A 20,690-nucleotide genomic window follows, 5' to 3' on the forward strand; every position below is an offset into this window, starting at 1 on the left:
GACGGACCTCGGTGTTTGATGGCATCATGCATTTATGAATGAAGCCGTCATCATATAAACAGTTATCAGACCATCCATCCACTTCGCGGCGATTTGAATTGCCACTTAACCCAACATTCGTTGACTTTTCCCTCCATTAACCCATTCTCAAATACAATATTAGAAATTCATCAAATATTTCTACAATTAAACATTCAAGATGCCAGACCTTTCAATCCTTAAAACTCCCGGTCCATACCACATCATAACGTATGTTTTCCCCCTCCTTCTTTTACCCAGCTAACAACTCTCTTACTGTAGTTATGGAACCCTTCTCGGAACTCAGTTCTTTCAATCTTTTGTCAATGGAATCGTAGCCTACAAATCTCTTCCACGCCCTCAATTTTCCGTCCTCCAACAAAACCTCTTCCCAATCTACTTCGGTATTCAAACTGCGCTTCCAGCCGTGCTAGCAATTACTTATCCAGGCTCGCGCACACACTTGGGGACTGTATCAGGAATTTCAGGGACCCTGGCCGAGTTTAATAGATGGAGTGTTATGGTGCCATTGGCTACGATGTTTGTGACGGGATTGGCGAATTTGGTGGTTATTGGACCGGCGACTACAAGGATTATGAAGGAGAGGAAACATCAAGGTAAGTCATTGGGCTGAGTGAGGGCTAGGATGAAGGGGTTGAATGTATATGATGGAAAAGACTAACAGTTAAATTCACAGAAACGAAAGACGGAAAGAAGTCTTATGATGCAGCGCCGCATTCAAGAGAAATGCAGAGGTTAAACAAGGCATTCGGAAAAATGCATGGGGCTTCCTCATTGGTGAATTTGGTATCTTTCCTTGCTACGATTTGGTATGGTGCTAGTCTTGCCGAGAGATTGCAATAGATGAATTTGAAGCTCGAAAGTTGGTGGGCGGATGAATCTAACTCCTGGAACTGGCATGTGAGCAGTTATACATAGGTAGAGGATGGGTCAACAAATATTTTGATTGTTGAAGATGCACTTGCAGAGTCTACTGGATCGTGGTTTCGGGAAGATTCGTTTAACGGGGACTTATCATGTCCAAAGAGCTGCGGAGAATGGTCGATTGTGAGAGGAGTATTTGCAGTTATAAGATACCTTGAAACACATCCTGAGAAAGCTATGATTTTATGACTATAAGACTGGCTCTGTAATTGACATCGATTTATTCTACCGGGGTACTCAATACAGATAGGTACCTATCAACAAAAGGCAAATTATTCAATTCGCCCGAAGAGGGTCAACATATTCTTACAAACTCCTATATCCCACGCCACCTACGACTGGTATTCATAAGCATCAAGTCAAAGCCATCCACCCAATTCTCATAGTGATCTTCGAACTGAAAACGTAACAGCACCAAGTTCCATCATGTGATATACAAAAGCAACCTCATCAATACTTTCATGCATATTTGCGCAACTATTTGAGATATTAGTAAATATAGACTTCAAATGAACAAATACAAAACTTACATCAAGCGTCAAGGTTTTCGAGCTATTAACTTCCTGATCTCTGAAAACACCGACCAAGCTCTCACTTCCTTGGAACAGTCCAGTCTTCAAACTAATGACAATGAATTGCATGCCAGGTCCTGCATGCTCCTTGATATAGTTTCTGATCTTTTCTACGTTCGCATTGTCAAGAGCGGCATCGACTTCATCCAAGACGAAAAATGGAGAGGGTTGGTAACTATGGACTGCGAACAGTAAAGCCAAGGCTGCCATAGTTTTCTCTCCACCAGATAGATGCTCCATGTCACGGAAACGTTTAAGTGGTGGCATGGCGTGGTATTTGATACCAGAGAGATACGGGGCGTCACTATCTTCAATATCAAGATATGCCTGACCACCGAGAGGGAAAGTGGCTGAGCGCGTAAGATCTTTGTACACATGAGTGATTTGATCGGATATATGTGCGAAAGCTTTATTGAAGCGATCATATCGTTTCTCCTTGATTTCGTTGAATGCATCACGAGTAGCTTTTGCAGCATCGCGAGCAGCGTTGAAGTCCTTGTCAGTATCTCTAAGACGTGTCTCGACAACATCCAGTCGCTCAATCGCTCGCATATTAGGGTTGAGTTTCTCAAGTTCTGAGTTGAGGGTAGAAATCTTTTCTTGCAGTTGCTCCTCAACATCTTCATCGTCAGGCTGTTTCGTGTTAGTGAATAAATTTTGACATATTGCAGACTACTTACATTTTTCAGGTCATCTGAAAGCCCATCGAAATCCACATCTATGCCGTAATCGTTGATAATTTCCTCGGGGGCCTGATCGCCTTCATCAACATCCATCGCGTCGGGATCGTCTTGTTGCAAGCTCTCGTTCGCAGGGAGACTATCTAAGGATTTCGAGCCCGCTGCCAATGGTATAGCTATTTGTTCCATCTTACAGCGTCGTAACAAAGCATATCGGTTCGCGCTGGTTCGTTGAGCTAATGTCTCAAGAGTCGTGATGGATTTTGTACGCTCATCAATTCCCTTGCTCGCTTTTTGTAGGTCGTGCCTTGCGACATTGACTTTATCAGTTTTTGCCGCGAGTTTTTCTTTGTGTTTCTGAAGGGCATCCTCCAACTCAGTCACGGCTGCTCGATCTTCATCCATCGCCTGTGCAAGTTTTTCTTTTCCTGCCTCGTATTCCTCAATGTCCGATTCAAACTTCTCAATGTTGTTCTCGAGGTTGGCCAGGCGGGTCTTAATTTCCAATAGGTGATTGTCTTCCCAAGCCACCTGGCTTTTCAACGTTTGTTTCTGTTTCTCAAACTCGTTCTTCTTCTCCAAAGCCTCTTGCTCAAGACTACCTTGCTGTGCTTCATAATCTCTAATATTCGAGTATTCAGTTCTCTTGCAGAAATTGGAGAAGATCTTGTCCGCAACTTTCGCGATAGCCCGTTGAAACTCTTCAACCTTTCGCCGAGACTTTTCAAGTTCTGCACTCTTTTCTTCGTACTTGGGCTCCACATCTTCCAATTGGCGTTGTTCATGATTTAGTTTCTTTTGTTCACTAGCAATGTTCTTCTCAAATTCGACCAATTCATTTTGCTCATAGGTAACCTTCTGGTGTAGGTTATTGATGGCGTTCGTCAATTGTTCCTCCTCGCCTGTTCTCTTTTTGTTGGCATCTAGTGCCCTGATCTCACGAGTGTATTTTTCCTCAAGAGCCCTAAGCTTATCCATCTCAGCATCACCGAAAGCTCGCTTGTTGCCACGTCCTTCTGGAACACGTCCACCAGTAATATTACCAGCTTTAGCGATCATGACACCATCCAGAGTTACGGCTTTGACTTGGAGCTTTCTCCGATAACATATGTCTTTGGCTGTTGCAATATCATCACAGACAATCGAGCTTCCGCATGCGTAAGACATAGCTCTTTCGACAGACGAGTCAAAATCAATTGTATCGATAGTCAGGCGGGCCTTGGCCAGTCCTTTCAACGAAGAGTTTGTCGCATTGACCTTGATATTATCCAAAGGGATAAAAGTCATAGGGGACTTTTTGCGATCTTTCAACCATTGCACACACTCGGTACCAGTCTTCTCCGTATCAACAACAATGGAGTCAAAGTCTCGACCAAGAGCTGTGCTTACAGCTTCTTCAAATTTCTTCTGCTTAGGCTTGCAAAGATCGCCGATGCGCCCTTTAACGCCAGGAAATATTCGCTTCATTTCGGTTATTGTTTCTTTGACTCGTCTCTCCTTCTCGCCCTCTCTTCGACCATATTCGCCCTCTTTGATTTGTTTGAGAATTTCTTGAAGTTTCTCTTCGAGGTCAGTCTTCAATTGGTTGTGTCGAACGCGTTCTGACCTGAGAGAATTATGCTCCTCTCTCTTCGCGTTTCTGTCCTTAGTTGTCTCGGAAATCGACTCCTTAAGGTTGTCTCTGCGTCTCATGCTGGTGTCCAACTCACTTTGGAGCTTTTCCACCGAAGCCTGCGCAGCCTCCATTTTACCTTTCAGACTATTCGCGGTTACTTCGTCGGTTTTCAATTGGCGGACCAGATTGTCTAGCTTAGCTTGATCCTCGGATGTCTTCTTGACAACTTCGGACTTGAGCTTCTGGTACTCCTTGAAATCATCGTCGCTTAATTGCTTTCCCTGATTTTTGAGAGTTTCCTGCCACTGGACCTCGAATTGTTTCTGTGCCTTTTCAACTAACGCGAGGTCCTTTTTAAGTTTCACAATCTTCCCGGACTTGTCGTCCCGCTCTTTTGCTATGAGAACCGACTTCCTTCTCAACATTTCGATTTGAGATGTGACAGTCTTAATTTTTTCATCAAATGGTACCAACTCGACTTCTTTCTCCTCGAGTTCCTTTTCCTTCCGCTTAATATTTCGCTCTATCCGGCTGGCATCTTTGTTAACTTTAGCCTGTTCTGCTCTAGCCGCATCCAAGTTATTTTGATACTTTTCCACGCCACGGCGATACTCCTTTAGGTTTTCCTGGTGCTCTTGAATGCTAGCGCTCGACTCGTCCATCACTCTTTGAAAATGGTACAACTTCCATAAGATGTGCTCAATGATGGCTTCATCCTTTTCCACTGCCTTGTTCTGGAAGGCCTCAGCTTCTTTCTTTTGCTCTTGATACTGCTTGATCTCGGAATTAATGCCACGTCTGCGGTGGAGGCTATAATTTTGCTCGTCTGCTGCCTTCTCCGCTTCCTCTTGTAATCTTTCATATTCAGCTTTGTATTCCAGACTGCCAGATATTTGTTCGATGAGTCGGGTCAGATCCTTCGGCGATTGCGACGCAATAGCTTCAACATCGCCTTGAAACACCAAAAAGTTCCGAGCTTTAATCAATATGTTCTCGGATTCAAGAGCATCATTGTATGCTTGTGCGGTGACGACGCGATCGTTGATACGATATTCACTGGCACCTTGGTTTGTGATTGAGCGCTTCCACTTCTGTTCCTCGCCTTGATCATCTTCGTAAACAGCCATAACCCACGCACTCTTGGGATCGTTACGCGCTGGTTTCTGGGATTGTGATTCCTCATCTGAACCTTCTCCATCCCCGTTTGCGAGTCCATTGGCAGTTGGGTCAACCGCGGATCCATCGTCATTGATTTTTGAGGTTTTCAATACTCTTCCGCGGTATACGAGATCTCGCAATTGTGCAGATCGTAAATGAGACGATTTGATGCCTAGAACAAAAGAGATCGCGTCCATGCTGTTATTTAGTTAGCAGTCTGCTGATGTTATTGTACAAACCACCTACGAATTCGATTTTCCAGAGCCATTTGGACCGATTATGGAGGTAAAATACGAGTCTCCAAACAAGAGGACATGATGCCCCTTATACGACTTGAAATCTACATATGATTAGCTTAAGCAACGGCAGTAATAGCGCGACCATCTTACTAAAAAGCTCGAGGCGTATGAGTTTTCCCATCTTGACTTATACGCGTTGATCGCAGCGGGGTGCACGCGTTAAGAAAGAAGAGTAACTACGAAGGTAGGATCCAGTCAGGAATAAATGGAGATAGTTAAGAGTGGCGCATTAACATGGCATCCGTACCAAGTAGTTATGCTTCTAGAACGATAAGATGGAGGTAAAGTTTTGGTGCAAAGAGAGGATGGATTCACGATTTCTTTAACTTCAACTTTCCCAGCAGCTCTACTGAGCATCACAAAAAGTCGCGGGACGCGAATTATGGATCACATGACATTAAGTCAAGCTGTATCTATTACAGTCTTTAACGGTGAACGTAGATATAAAGCCTTTTAAATCCTTCCTCAGCTCGAGCTCACTACGTTTCACCCTATGTCACATTGGACCACCGTACCCCCTTAGATAATCAGGGTTCTAATGTCTGGTGGTCTTAAAGTAGCAATGACGAAATGTAGGTATTCCCCAGATCAGCTTTATTGATTGATTGGTAGCAATTCCAAGGCCTGTACACGACTCTACTTTTCTACTCCTAGCTAATACAAAGTTATCTGCTTTCTATTGGAGACAACGATTACATCAAATAAAAAGTAACAAGTTTTTTTTTTCGAAGATACCCTCATCTCCCTATTTCATCCCTTCGAAATCTAACGAATATCTACAATAAAGAATCTCTTGTGGTCAAGCAACAGTTCGCTCTTTTGTAGATACTATAACTAGGTGGTCTGTTTCCATTTGAACACCAACATCCAACCACATCTCTCAAAGCAAGCACGACTTTACTTCCTTCAACATTACTCACGAAAGAACTGGTCCAGAACAAAACCTATCTATTTTGGGGACTAGTCTCGAGTCGAGAGGCACCTAAAACATCTCACTCTTCTTTGATAACCTATCATCTTTTCAAACTTTGTTCATGTGCTTCGATCAACAGCAGTCATTACTACTTGGGCATTCTTGAACGCATATTAAGACTCTTTATCCACAGCAGCGTACGTTTCCGTAAGTTTTTCGACTTGTTGTTTTTCATCTGTGATATTCGGGTGCATAGCACAAGATTCTTTGGACACATGGCTGATATAGCTTTAAGAGGCGCTTCTGCATTTAGGCGCATTTGTTTCTACCATCCGATTCACGCCCGTTCACGTTCGATAGCAGAAATGACTGAACCTATACCAATACCAGCTTCTAAGTCAGAGCCTGCACTCGAGTCAACTTCGTTATCTTCTGAGCAACATCTTACTGGCGGGGATTCATCAACTGGAAGCTCTCCCCCGGAGGATGGCATTACACCCACATACACAACCTCCGAAAATGGAAGTCCTCGTCTCTCAAGGCGCCCTTCTGCCTCTGGAAGTAGCACATATCAAGAAGACTGGGAACCTTGGCCTCCTTTGGATAAGATCACTGTCTTCGACTTATTAGAGAACTTTGATTTGCCTCAACAACTCGAAAGGATACAGAGAAATCTGTCCGCGCAATCCCAAAAGGTTCGGAAGCAACGAGACAAGCTAAAGACAAGATCCAGTTATGCGAAGACCCGAGTTGTTGAAGAATGGCGAAAGCGTGTTCCAACTGCCGATGAGCAGCTGGAGAGATATAAAAAGAGGATGCGCGATAGTGTTGACAAACTTGGGACACGTTGGAATGATACGAAATCAGTGACGATTCGAGAAAAGGTCTCTTTCATATGTGGAGTCTTGAATGTTCTCATTAGTGGCTACTTGATCGGAGGATATCCTGAGTTATTCCACTGGTGGTACACTGCCCAATTACTTTACTTCATGCCCATTCGGTTTTATGCCTACCACAAACGAGGATATCATTATTTTCTCGCAGATCTCTGTTACTTTACAAACTTCCTCTGTTTTCTCTCTATTTGGATCTTTCCACAGTCAAAACGACTATTCATCAGCACTTACTGCCTGGCCATGGGCAACAATGCAGTAGCGATTGCCATGTGGAGGAATTCCATGGTATTTCACAGTTTCGACAAGGTTACGTCTCTCTTTATTCACATAATGCCCTGCGTAACACTTCATTGTCTTGTTCACCTCATCGACCCATCCGTTCAGCAATCGCGTTTCAGTGCCATCTACGACATACGTACATCTCCAGTAGGGTCAAGTAATCATTACGGCCTGTTATCGATGGCATTGTGGTCATCTATTCCATATGCAATATGGCAACTTTCTTATCATTTTCTCATCACTGTACGCCGCCGTGAGAAGATTGCTGCAGGTCGTCCAACATCGTTCACCTGGCTGCTAAAATCATACTCCAAAGTTTGGATTGGCAAAGCGGTTCTCGCTCTTCCTGAATCTATGCAAGAGCCCGCATTTATGCTTATTCAATACTCGTATGCGTTGCTCACCATGTTACCATGCCCTCTATGGTTCTGGTACCGATATGCGTCTGCATCGTTCCTCATGGCTGTATTCTGCTGGTCTGTTTATAACGGCGCAAATTATTACATCGAAGTCTTTGGCAAACGTTTCCAAAACGAGCTTGAGGAGATGAAGCGAGAAGTTCAGAAATGGCATAACACTCCCGAGTTAGTGACGTCTCCTTTGATGACACCCAGATCCGAGGGTGGAGAGATATTAGGTAACGATGGCGAGACAAAGAGACCAGGCCACCCAAGAAGTACTAGTTTGGATAAGATTCCATTACTCAACGACCAAGGAGGCAGTTCCGGGATAGACGGGGGTGCAAAGGATGTCGTGAAGGCAAGAAAGGCAGATGAAACATCGGCTTGATCGTAAATAGGGCCATGACTGATATTGATTTTGGCTCATTCATTTTGAACTCGAGCACTCACTTTTTCGTTAACTCGTTTGTGTTTTGCTTTTATTTTTGCGGTCACTGTTGTGAGATTTTGCTTTGCGAAATGGAAGGGGGGTGGACGTGTTTAGGCGTAGTGAGGGGGATATACCACAAACTGGCAGTTGGGAGTTGGGTGTTTACGCGTATATAGAGATTATGAACCCCTTAATACCAGCGAATGTATCAATCCTAGCACCTATATTGCATCTTCTATTATACCCAGACTGTTACACTTCCTAATCCTTAGAAAAGTACCCATAAAACTAATGTATCAATGTCTAGCCACTTCATCTATATCTCATGAATCTTCTCAGCCTGATCACTCTTAATATCCGTTATTGGAGATACATCACCCTTGGTGTTACTCTACCCAAGAATTCTGTCTAACCCTACCTCGCGACGTACAGCTGCCATTCTTTCGAGATCACCCCGGCCTACACCTTCGCTGCCGAACACTAGGTCCATCTCCTCCACTGTTTGATTTGTTAGCTTATAATCCGTCATGGACGCATGATTCAGGAACTTCTGAAGTTGCGTGAGACAACACGAAGATCATGTGCAATAATATAACAGCCATCACCTCTCATTCCCCATAAATACTGGAAAATACTCACAGCCTAATCTCTTCGTCTCCGGCACACCCCACCATATGAATGCCGCTCCGAGATAGGTTAACAACCCAAAGATTATATAGGTACCATAAGAAATACCACTCAGCATATCAGGCGTTACTTGCCCGACGATGAAATTATTCATCCAGTTTGAGGAGGCACCGAGTGCGATGCCGTAGGGGCGATTGGAAAGTGGCCAGATTTCTGCTACGAGAATCCAGGCGCAGGGACCCCAGGAATAGCCGAAGTGGATTACGAAAAGCCTTTGCATGTTAGACTCCGAAGAAGAACTATAAAAGGGGAAAAGAGCGTGGGGAAAGACAAACCAGACCATAGCCACAGCAGCCCAGCCCGCGGCTTTATGTTCCTCCCATGAATCTTTGTTTTTGGCGACGATGACGGCGATGATTATGTGGCATGTAGCCATGCCGATTGCACCAATTGTAAGAATGGGCTTGCGACCTAACTTGTCTATGTAGAGGACAGATGGGATGGTTGCGATGAACATTACAATGCCGACAACGCCGGTAGCGAGAAGAGAGATAGTGTTACCGGAGAGACCCAGAGAAGCGAAGATTGTAGGGGCGTAGTAGAGAATTGCCTAGAGGGAGGAGGTATTAGTGGAAAGCTAATGAGATGTTGACATATTAGGGCTTGAAAGGAGGAGGGAATTGCACATACGTTAATACCTGTCCACTGTTGAAAGAACATAGTAACGGTCGCTACTATCACTCTCTTAAACATAGGTTTTGTCTTGAACAAACTTCCAATTGCCACAAACTGTAATTTCGCGGTATTCGTCCAAGTCAATTCTTGGAGCCCAGGCCATAATTCTGCAATCGATCTCTTTTCAAACAAACTCTGGACCTTAATCTCCAAAAACTCTATTTCTACCAACTCATGGTCTTGGGGTAAATTTCTCAGTTGTGCTAGCACTTTCCTAGCCTCCGCTTCTCTTCCGTGATGTACTAGCCATCTAGGCGAGAAAGGCATGAACAAGATGCCGACAAAAAGAATTATAGCCGGAAAGAGCTGTAGACAAATTGGTACAAGCCATGCTGCATCGGATTGCGTCGCACCAGTTCCTCCTATATAGTTTGTGCCGTAATCGATCCAGAAGGATATCATGATACCGGCACAGATGGCAAGTTGTTGGAGGGCAATGAGAGATCCGCGCACTTCAGGCGGAGCGACTTCGGCATTGTACATAGGGACAATCATACTGAGACTTCCCACGCCCATTCCAGTGATGAAACGGCCGCCCAAGATTGCGGAGTGACCAGCGGAGATGGCAGTCGCTTGGACTATGACGCCGATGATAAATACAGCTATAGTTGAGCATTGAATGTCAGTAACATTTTCAAAATGATTCTATCTCGTCCTAGGCATCTGGAACCCTTTGCATATTGAGAATTGAAAAAAAGAACATACCGGTAGCAATTAGAATCCCGTACTTTCTACTCAATGCCTCTGCCATAAATCCACTTAGGAGTGCTCCAAGCCAGGCGCCCAATTCCAATACACTAGTTAACCATCCTTTTCTGCTTTGATCTGCTGGATCTGTGCTATCATAATTTCCCATGTGAGACATGAATGAATTCATAGTGAGCACACCAGAAAAAACGCCTTGATTGTAACCCTGTTTTTCACACAATGTGAATTAATTTCGTAATCAAAATTTCTTTCTTGAAGATGTATATGAAGACACATACGTATAACAATCCTCCAATGCAAGCGAACAAGGCAATGCTGAAGACTCGAAAGTTTTTAACTAAAGCCGCTGGGCCACTGGCACCCATAAGGCTTTGTCGACGTTGCAGAGCCGCATCGTGAATGCCGTGAGCGGGAGCCCCGACTGCCATAGTGAATAATATATTATTATGGGAGCTTTCACAATAGCGAAGTTTTCGGGCAAAATTGGGATTGGAGAGATGATGACCGAGAATTGTCTCTCGTTATATTTTTTTCCTTACTGGCTCTAAACACATATCCTGGAGCTCTGAGTTCCTATGGAGTACGCATCATGAAGCTGCAGAAGGAGCTCTGGATAAACTAATGGCTAAATGCGAAATACCCATGGAAACGACCTATCATGGGTTCATCTGTACAGTAATAGGGTTTTAGTGACAAAGGATTCTTGTCATTATGCGAGCTATTGAACGTTGTGGGGTGAAGGATCGTCGTCCTTCCCCGCACTCGGACAGATTATGGAGATGTCAAATAGGCTGATTGAAATATCATTGCGGGGTTGACCAATAAATCGATGTGATAAGTTTGATGAACAACGGATGGTGGGTGAAGCACAGTTTTACGTGAGTGTTATGTTATCCTTTCGATGCAATACCGAAGCTGATATTGCATTTGTGGAACATCGGCGAGGCTTAACCTAGGTGCAGGCTCATGCAGCAAGAGTGCCAGGTTCACGGGTCACATATCATCCACTCCAGAACTTTGGTACAAGGACGACAAATTTGCATTGTTTGAACCTTGTCCTCTCACGATTGTGGCAGTATATGATATACTTTACTGCATCAATATTCGAAATGATCTCCGTGCAATGAATACGAACGACGATAGTAGAAAGATAAAGTTGTATGTAACGATATCCGATTTGATGTTGCTTTCGTTTGGACTTAGCTCTATCATGTCCAAAAAATCCCCTGCAGTTTAAAGAGAATGACTTGAATTTCTCCACATTCAACGATCTATTATTTATCCTGCGTTCAGGAGGTTGAAAAATTGAACCCCGTCTGCACATCACAACTATTATCCAGAATTTATCAAAGCTGAACAGAATGCGATGAGAGCTTTCTCGAAGTAAAATCTTCCACATATCTAATATTTCTATCGCTTTCTGTTTTGATAGATGCTGGTGATGCCGGATTTACTTTTTGGGCGGTGGATTTACCAACTACCACGAGGCACCCCAAGAGCAAACTTTTGGTGTAAATCAAATGGAACGACAACTTTGTTCGTAAAACTGGGGACGTTTGCCAAAACAGATAACTGAGTTTCATCAAGGTCCACTTGTTGAAGTGTACGGAGAAACGTTGTTTCCAACAACAAAACTATCTTTTAGATATCGGTGGTATGTGAAGAGGGAGATTGAAGGGAGTGTAAAAGATTAAAGGAAGTACGGAATATTGAAGCTCGCAGGATATCGAATAACAGAATGCTGCCCCAAAAGCTTGATGTATGTAGAGACAAAAGAAAGCACTAGCTTTGCATATGGAATATGGGTGTGAATACCCAGTGGCAGGAATGGTTGCAATGCCCCAGGTTCGTGTACAAATGCACGCTCATAGACTCGTTGAAGTTGGGAACTTGACTTAGTAGCTAGTACAGTACTGAACATCAAAGTATAGCAATGAAGATATGATAGAAGGCGCCAGTATTTCATCCAATGTTTGTGTAGAAATTTCATTGCATACACTCCAATTCCGTATGATCAATTGTCAATTGTCAATCGAACAATGCTTACAATCTCATTGTTCGATAACTGGAGCGGGTGGATGCTGATGCAGGGAAACATGCACGGACCGTGATAATGTGTAAAATCTGTGGATTACTAATACATCGGAATATCCTGATACTTTTTTCCGATGCTAAACTCAAAATGGGACTTGATCCTTGATGTCAGCTAAACCTAATCGGAAGGGGCAACCACATCGCGACTACCAAACTGAAGATGTTGGCTACATCAAACATAGCTAGATCATGATAACCTCCATATCTTAAACATTATTTTCGTGTAATTCACTCTTAGAGCATCCCTCAATTCATTTACGAAGAGAAAGACGCGCATGATTGTGTCTTTATTGCTTCTGATTCCATATGCGCCTCGCCCCTCACGGAACCTAACACTAGGTATTCATCATCAGCTTTAACTGCCGCACTAGTGGCACAAACTCACCTTTGTCCACATTTTTACATTCTTGTCGCATAAATACGTCGGAGTGAATTAAATATCAACATGGCCCCGACGCCAATACCTGGAACCCCTAGAAGAGCTGCAAGTGGCTCAGGTACAAGATCTACACGTCCGAAATCCGCGTCAGCCTCAAATCGTCGATTTGAAAACCCAATTATCAAAAACCCAACATCCGAACCTCCTAAAAAGGGTCGTTACGTACCAGGCGGTCCTGGTGGAGGAGGTAGATACGTAGACGAGAACGGCCAAGATCTACTTTTAGTCGGCGGTACAGGACCAGGGGGTTATAATTATATTGGACCTCGCGGTCGTATAGGACGCGAAAACGCTGCGAACGGAGTCCAGCCTGTAGTTTATCCTCGCAGAGATAATCGCACAACGAGAACAAGGACAGTTCTTCCTCGCGCACAACAACCCCCCATGGCTGCCCCAGGTAGATTCGGATCATCGTCGCAGGCTGCAGCAGCTGTCGCGCAAAATGATGGATACAAACCTCGAGAGGAACGAAGTTGGGAAGAATTTCATCCCGATCTAGACATAAATCAAGAAATGATGTGTTTCAGTCAAGAAGCAGTGGAGGGAATATCAAACTCGAGACCTGTAACACCCGCCGGCGCATCACAATTAGTGGAAGGATCGGTGAATGGTAAACCAGGACAGAGTGCTGATAATGGTGAAAATGGCACAAGCACAACACCACATCCTGCAATACCTACTCCAAGTACAAATGGAGTTCTAGTACCATATACCATTCCAGGCACACCAGGAGGAGGCAAGAGAAGACCTGGCCGTCCTCCCAAAAACCCTGAGGCGTTCTACGCCGCCAGAGCTGCTGCGAACCTTGGAATATCCATTGGCCTTAATTCTCCGAAGACGCCAAAGACACCAAAGGGTATACAAGTCATGAATACCACCGCAAAGGAAAAGTTGACCCTGCCACAACCCTCGTTCCGTCTAACGTATACCCTTAAAAAGTTCGATACCCCAGAATTCGATCAATATGTTGATAAATCCATGGCAAATGTAGGATATCAGGAAAGTGATGAATTTATTCGACCTGAGCAAGAATTCATAAAAGCTTCCGATATTAACTTCAACGAGGATCTGGACGGAATTGGAAGCACTCTTGGTCGTGTTGAGTATGATATGGATGAGGCAGATGATAAATGGCTGCAACAATATAATGAGAAGCGAAAGGCGGAAGGCGTTGATGAGGTTCCTCGACACATTTTCGAAGTTACTCTAACTAAGATAGAGAAAGACTGGCATAATCTAGAACGAACTATACCAAAGCCAAATCCAAAACCACCTCAAACACATCGGCCAAGGTCCAGCTCGGCTGCTGCCGTTAATGGTGAAGCTCAGGTTGGAGAAGAACAAGATAGTAAATGTGCTATCTGCGATGACGGAGATTGCGAAAACACTAACGCAATCGTTTTCTGCGATGGCTGCGACTTGGCTGTGCATCAAGAATGCTACGGAGTACCTTTCATTCCCGAAGGTCAATGGATGTGCAGAAAGTGTCAGTTGATTGGACGCTCCACTCCTGTAAGTCGTGCTCGAGATTACATCTCCACTCTTAATGCTAATTCATCTTTAGACATGTATTTTCTGCCCTAACACTGATGGAGCTTTCAAGCAAACTAATGCTTCAAAATGGTCGCATTTACTCTGTGCCATGTGGATTCCTGAGGTTTCCCTTGGTAACACTACATTTATGGAACCAGTTATGGAAGTTGAGAAGGTCCCGAAAAGCAGGTGGAAATTAAACTGCTACATCTGTAATCAAAATATGGGAGCATGTGTGCAATGTGGCAATAAAGCCTGCTTCACAGCTTTTCACGTTACTTGTGCTCGCAGAGCTCGTCTGTTTTTGAAGATGAAGAACAACCATGGGACCTTGGCTGTTCTAGATGGACACGCTGTTCTGAAAGCCTTTTGTGATAAACACTCGCCTCAAGATCATGCTCGGGAGAATGACACTGTCGCCGCTACTGCTGAAGCTCGGAGATTCTACAAGAAGACTATGCGTGGCCGTGTGTGGGCCGATTCCAATGAAGCTGCTGGTATGTTGGCTATAGCTCACCGTAAAGCAGGAAGACATCCAGAAGCCATTGACTTGAATGGTGCCCGGGGATCATTGCTGCAATATAATCAAGACATTCAGTCCGAAGAGCCAATCAAAGGTATTTGGAAACTTCCTTCGGGTGCTCCGATTATACCAAAAGTTATTTTCAATTCTGTTGAGATGTCATTGCAACGTTATAATCTTCGCAGACGTAGGGAGTGGACTGCAGATTGTTGTAAGTACTGGACTCTCAAGAGGGAGGCCCGAAGAGGTGCAGCTCTTTTAAAGCGATTGCAACTCCAAATGGAAAGTTTCTCTTCCATGGAAATCACCCGGCGTAACTTCTCCGGTATGGGTCACGTAGGAAGGGAAAGACTCGCACGTCGTATCGATTTTGCTCAGCTTCTACTCAAAGATATGGGAAAACTTCGTGAACTTGCTGGAGAAATCAAAGAACGCGAATTAAAGAAGTTGGAAGCTGCACGGGTTGAAAAGGATGCTGTCGATACGATATACTTTCCTGTGGCGCATTTACTGCCTCCGGTCATTGAAAAGGCTTTACAGTAAGGTTTCGCCCAATTATGGGGGCGACAAAAGCTAATAAAGCGCAGAATCGATAGCAAAAAGGCATTTACCGGTGGTCTCAGTCGACTCGGCGACAAGCTCAATCAACGCTTTTACACTACCACGGGGGCGTTTGCGAAAGACTTCAGTTCCACCATCACTGCTTCTATTATGGAAGATACCCCGCAAGGTGAACAAAAAGAAAACACGGCTGGGGATATCGAAAAGACATCCTCCAAACCGGTAAGTTTAAACGTGCAAAATCGTCGCAAAATTGGAAGACGCATTATCAAGGCTGTGCAGCCTATGTTAGAGGCTGCAATTCGAGCTGAGTGTGATGTTGTTAAGACTAGGCCTGAGGATCAGCTTAAAGTGTTGAGTGTCTTACTTGAAAACTGTCTACTTCCTGCTGAAGGTTCGAACAGCTCACCTGATGCCTTTGCGGATGCTGAAGCGCCGGAGCCATCGCAAGACGAAGATATGATCGACGTTGCACAATCACAAGAGATTGATCCTGAGATTCTAGATACCAGGGTGGTAGAGGGGGGAATTCCTATTGCAAACGCTGAAGTCATAGATACAAATATGCCAGATGCCGATGCTGATGCCGATGCGGAGCATGATGTCGAGGATGTCATTCATGTTGCGTCTGCTACTGTTTCTGACACGGACCACTTGATTGATCCACAACTTCTTAACAATGGTATTGGAACGCACACTACAAATGGTGATGGCATTACGCCACCTGATACCAATGGCTATTCTTCTACTCCAGAAGACAACCAGCCTACCCCACCAACGCCACCAGTTTCGAATGGTGAAACTAATACAGATGGCGCAGATGTCCTCAATAATGGGGGCATTCCTTGGTATGTCAAGGATTTCCAACCTGAAGGAACTAGTGTCTTGCAAGAAGTTCCAGTCGAAAGTACGAATGGCTCTCACACAAGCGATGACCTCAGCGAAATGGATGATGAGGATGTCAAAGCTTTAGCTGGTGTTCAGGACGGCCCAAGTGAAATGAATGGAACTACTACAGCTGCAAAAGGAAGAAAGGGGAAGGCAAGGAGAAAGTTTCGAGGGTTCAAGTGATTTGAGGTTTATTTGATGGATCATGATTATTTAAGATTACGGGATTTGTATGATATGGGCTTTAATTCATCGAAGGTGTGTTATTAGTGTGGGAGTTCTCTGGTTCCAGGCTCAACAAGTTTCAAGGGAAACTATGGAGTTATGGGTGAGTTTATTAGGGAAAAGCATTGATGTATCATGCTTTGACAAGGAAATTATACGGCGTAGGATGGTTATAATGCTTGAATGGAATCGAAGATTTTAGGGTTTGTGCGTTCTGGTGGTTGCAAGGAGGGACTTTGCAACTGACATGCGCAGCGCTAGGTGGCTACACACTTTCAAAGGGCTGGAGGAGTCATCTGAGTGCTTAGGTTTTCTTTTTAATGGATGTTGTAAGAGTATAGTAGACATATAGAACAAATGGAACCCAGGGGCTGTGCTTCATCATTCTCTTATTTACTTGGAAAACTTTCATATTATTTAAGAATGTTCAATTTTAATATAAAATTAGCATTATCAACTGCGTGTCTCAAACGGGTTATACTCGCTTTCAAAAGTTCATACTACGTAGATCCTTAAAATTCCCTTTCCCCTTTCCCTCGAGCCTCTCCACTGAAGGCTTACCTAGATAACTTCCTTCTCGAAAATAGTGATCTTTTCATATGATCATAGATGTATAGGAGATATGGTTGCTGGCATCGTCTATCTCCGCCAACGCTTCTCCACTACTTTTCATTCATTTGAACGAGACTACTCAATATTCGATCAGGAGATGCAGATAAAATGACTCTCTCGAGAACCATTCGGAAAGAAGGTACCTCTATGTTTACACCCTACTTGAAGATTGACGGCTCAATTTCTGAGCCTAGGTTGTATAAAGAAATACCTATCTTGAGACAGTGTTCGCTTCATGGCCCTTTGTCAACTTCGCGAATGTAAATAATGAACACATCTTTGTCTTGCGAAATGGGTCTGCGACTTCAGGGGTAGCGAAAATGAAGCTTTTAGTATAGGTTTTTCCCCAGCTAAATAAATCACTAGCTCTGGTTCAGAAAGTATGATTCCATGTTCCAATTCAATAGCATGTTATAAGTGAGTTGATTGAGATCTAAATGTTACCGACATATGAAATAGCATCTGCCGTGCGTGTTATGTACCACCAGTACTACTATGTACCATGATGAAATTTCCCTCAATTTCGCGTTATAAGTGGTGGAAAAATAAGCAGCCGCATTGAGATCCACGTATCAAACGAGACTTGCCCGGCGACGGATAAAATGAACATCCCACGACAATGACCCCGGAAAAAAAATCTCAATGCCATTAATCTATTTGATGAGACAAACCCAAAATATAAACCCCGCTGGGATGGTGGGGTGAACGACCCTCAAATGGGGATTGCATACCTTCCATATGCCCCCCCCATGAACATCTCCCCATGGATGGGGGGAAAATGGAGATGCCTTGGCGGGTGTATGAGGAAGTATTTATTATTCAGAGATTCCTTTCTAGATTTCCTCTCTCCCTTCCCCTTCTTCTGCTTCCTCATAGCACTCTTCATATTGTCCAGCCCAGTCTTTAATATACTCCTCCATTTGAATACCCCCCAATATATACCCCTCCAAAACTCATCTCTACACATTATACGAAAATGGGATACCCAGACACTTTCACCGGATTCCAAATCGAAGATCCTAAGAAATGGACCGAGTTTCACAAGAATGAATATACACCCAAACCATTCGGTGACTACGACGTCGACATCAAAATTCAGGCTTGTGGTGTTTGCGCCAGTGATTTGCATACTGTTAGTGGAGGGTGGGGTGAACAAAAGTTTCCGCTTTGTGTGGGGCATGGTATGGTTTCCCCATTCTTCCTTCTACCGTTTTACGTTCCCAATTTCAGGCTTGGGAGTGAATTGGATGAGCGAGAGCTCAATTGGATAGTTGTGGAAAAATGAAAATGTGCTAATGTTCCCAATCTGTCATCAGAAATCGTAGGTGAAGCCCTCCGTGTCGGCCCAAAAGTGACTCTCATCAAACCCGGTCAACGAGTCGGTGTCGGCGCCCAATCATACTCTTGTCTCCAATGCCGTCAATGCAAGAATGATAATGAAACATACTGTCGCCATCAGCTCGATACCTATGGAGCCGTCTGGCCAGAAACTGGAATCGTTTCCCAAGGTGGTTATGCTAGTCACGTTAGAACTCATGAACACTGGGTCTTCCCCATCCCAGACGGATTGAAGAGTGAACAGGCAGCTCCTATGTTGTGTGCTGGCTTGACAGCGTATAGTCCGTTGGTCAGAAATGGCTGTGGACCAGGAAAGAAGGTGGGTATTGTGGGGTTGGGTGGAATTGGACATTTTGGAGTTATGTTCGCTAAGGCTTTGGGAGCCGAGACCTGGGTTATTTCGAGGTATGTTGATATCACCCACCCAGTTCCCCATGAAGTTTCTAAGATGAAAAATATACTAACTTACTACTTACAAACAGAACCCATGCCAAAGAAGCCGATGCCAAGAAACTCGGCGCCGACGGCTTCCTCGCGACTGCCGACAAGGATTGGAACAAAGAGCACATCATGACCTTTGACTTGATCGTCAACACTGCCTCCTCATCTTCCGGCTTCAATTTGGCCGAATATCTCGAGCTTCTCGACGTTCACGGACACTGGGTATCTGTTGGATTACCTGAAGGCGAAGGTCAAACCATTGATAACTTCCAGCTCTTGAAGAACGGTGTACTCCTCGGAGGAAGTCATTTGGGAAGCAGGAAAGAAGTTCTCGCCATGTTAGATTTGGCAGTTGAAAAGGGAATTAAGAGTTGGGTAGAGACGATTGAGATTAATGAGGAGGGATTGAAGACAGCGTTGACGAGGTTGCATAACAATGATGTCAGGTATAGGTTTACAATGGTCGGGTATGAGAAGTGCTTTGGTGCTTAAGAATAAATTAGTGGGTTTTATGTAGGCGAAATATCAAGCTTTACATTTGTACCAGTTGAATGAGCTCTAAATGCAGTTCTTGAAGTGACATTACCTTGGGATTTACGAGAGTGATAGGTTGAAAGTTCAACTGGGGGTGAAAGTGCGGGGTTCTTGTGACTTGGTCTAACATTAAAAATCTCTCGTTGTACAACACAGGTTCCTATTTATAAATGAGAAAGAACACAAAGACCAGGCTATTTGTACGGTTCTTATTTGGAAATTATGGTTCCAAAAATGCATCTCAATGACATGCAATCTGGTATTTTGCTCGCGGACCTTGACGAGGAGGACGATTGTTCTCTTGTCATTACCTGTGTCTCATTTTGTGCAGATTTAGTTGGGTGTGTGCATTATATCCAGATCTATATTGACATTCCAGGATTTTATCAGTATCAATTGTAATAGAATGACAATCCTCGCCTGCATCTCTCTACTCTCCTTCTCGCATCTCACAGCCATGTCCCTCTCATTCCTCGGAGCCCATAATCCAATACAAGCAGTAAGGGAAGCAGGAATATAACAACGGGAATCAAAGATGCGCCCTGAATGGGCAGTTCTACATACGACTCTCGTAACATCACTCGGGACGCGGACCAGCTGGCACGCCCCGGCCTCGAGTTCGAAAGTCCTTGATCATATTGACGGGTCGTCCCAATATTTCTTGTGTTGAGATTGGAGGACACGTGAAGCTAATTAAAACATATATCCAAGAGACGACGAAAAAGTTGCGTTGAATGAGAGGGCTCCTTTGCGATATACGGGAGAGACGGGGTTAGTCTGGAAGCGATGTTAGAAATCAGATTTGCATTACCCGTCCGAATATTCTTCGAGAACCAATTCAAAGAATACTTACGCGCTTTCCATCAGACCATATTATAACAGAAAATATCACGGAAACGAGTGATACTGTGGCTGAGAAAAAACTAGACGCAAGTGCTAACCTGGTAGGTACAATAGTGAGATTCTGCAGTCGAACATAGATAGAAAGATATATTCCTGATTGTTGAAGTTGACTACTTCGTCTTAGTTCTTCCTTGGATCGGCAATGAAGGCTAGAGTAGATGACAGTGATGATGGAGAGAATACGAAGAAAAATACTACAGACTATGAAAAGCGGACGAGAAGACGTGCGAGAGAACGACGTAAGGGGTCAAGCAGTTTAGCCAGAGGAGATACCAGAAATTGTTATGAAAAGAAATTCACTTGAGAACATGGTGGGCTTGGTA

General features: G+C 44.1%; 6 protein-coding genes across 6 annotated transcripts; 4 read left to right on the plus strand and 2 right to left on the minus strand.

Annotated features, from left to right (window-relative positions):
• Positions 1-199: 199 nt before the first annotated feature.
• Positions 200-882, plus strand: EAE97_003741 (uncharacterized protein; the record flags this gene model as incomplete). The annotated part of the gene is made up of 3 exons (XM_038874253.1): positions 200-249; positions 301-635; positions 716-882. 3 exons carry the CDS (start codon positions 200-202, stop codon positions 880-882), a joined length of 552 nt encoding a protein of 183 aa, XP_038734862.1.
• A 540-nt stretch (positions 883-1,422) lies between these two features.
• On the minus strand, positions 1,423-5,408 carry EAE97_003742 (uncharacterized protein; the record flags this gene model as incomplete). Its single annotated transcript, XM_038874254.1, has 5 exons — positions 1,423-1,440; positions 1,494-2,168; positions 2,216-5,186; positions 5,235-5,328; positions 5,378-5,408. 5 exons carry the CDS (start codon positions 5,406-5,408, stop codon positions 1,423-1,425), a joined length of 3,789 nt encoding a protein of 1,262 aa, XP_038734863.1.
• Positions 5,409-6,565: 1,157 nt separating this feature from the next.
• Positions 6,566-8,164, plus strand: EAE97_003743 (uncharacterized protein; the record flags this gene model as incomplete). The annotated part of the gene is made up of 1 exon (XM_038874255.1): positions 6,566-8,164. One exon carries the CDS (start codon positions 6,566-6,568, stop codon positions 8,162-8,164), a length of 1,599 nt encoding a protein of 532 aa, XP_038734864.1.
• A 433-nt stretch (positions 8,165-8,597) lies between these two features.
• EAE97_003744 (uncharacterized protein) lies at positions 8,598-10,704 on the minus strand (the record flags this gene model as incomplete). The annotated part of the gene is made up of 6 exons (XM_038874256.1): positions 8,598-8,704; positions 8,846-9,105; positions 9,169-9,443; positions 9,524-10,170; positions 10,274-10,481; positions 10,555-10,704. The coding sequence occupies 6 exons, from the start codon at positions 10,702-10,704 to the stop codon at positions 8,598-8,600; spliced, it is 1,647 nt and encodes a 548-aa protein (XP_038734865.1).
• Positions 10,705-12,815: 2,111 nt separating this feature from the next.
• Positions 12,816-16,497, plus strand: EAE97_003745 (uncharacterized protein; the record flags this gene model as incomplete). Its single annotated transcript, XM_038874257.1, has 3 exons — positions 12,816-14,321; positions 14,374-15,404; positions 15,453-16,497. The coding sequence occupies 3 exons, from the start codon at positions 12,816-12,818 to the stop codon at positions 16,495-16,497; spliced, it is 3,582 nt and encodes a 1,193-aa protein (XP_038734866.1).
• A 1,630-nt stretch (positions 16,498-18,127) lies between these two features.
• Positions 18,128-19,422, plus strand: EAE97_003746 (uncharacterized protein; the record flags this gene model as incomplete). Its single annotated transcript, XM_038874258.1, has 3 exons — positions 18,128-18,332; positions 18,468-18,894; positions 18,972-19,422. 3 exons carry the CDS (start codon positions 18,128-18,130, stop codon positions 19,420-19,422), a joined length of 1,083 nt encoding a protein of 360 aa, XP_038734867.1.
• Between the last annotated feature and the right edge of the window lie 1,268 nt (positions 19,423-20,690).

The sequence above is a fragment of the Botrytis byssoidea genome, assembly GCF_014898295.1.
Source record: "Botrytis byssoidea strain MUCL 94 chromosome Unknown BBYS_006, whole genome shotgun sequence".
Lineage (NCBI taxonomy): Eukaryota > Fungi > Ascomycota > Leotiomycetes > Helotiales > Sclerotiniaceae > Botrytis > Botrytis byssoidea.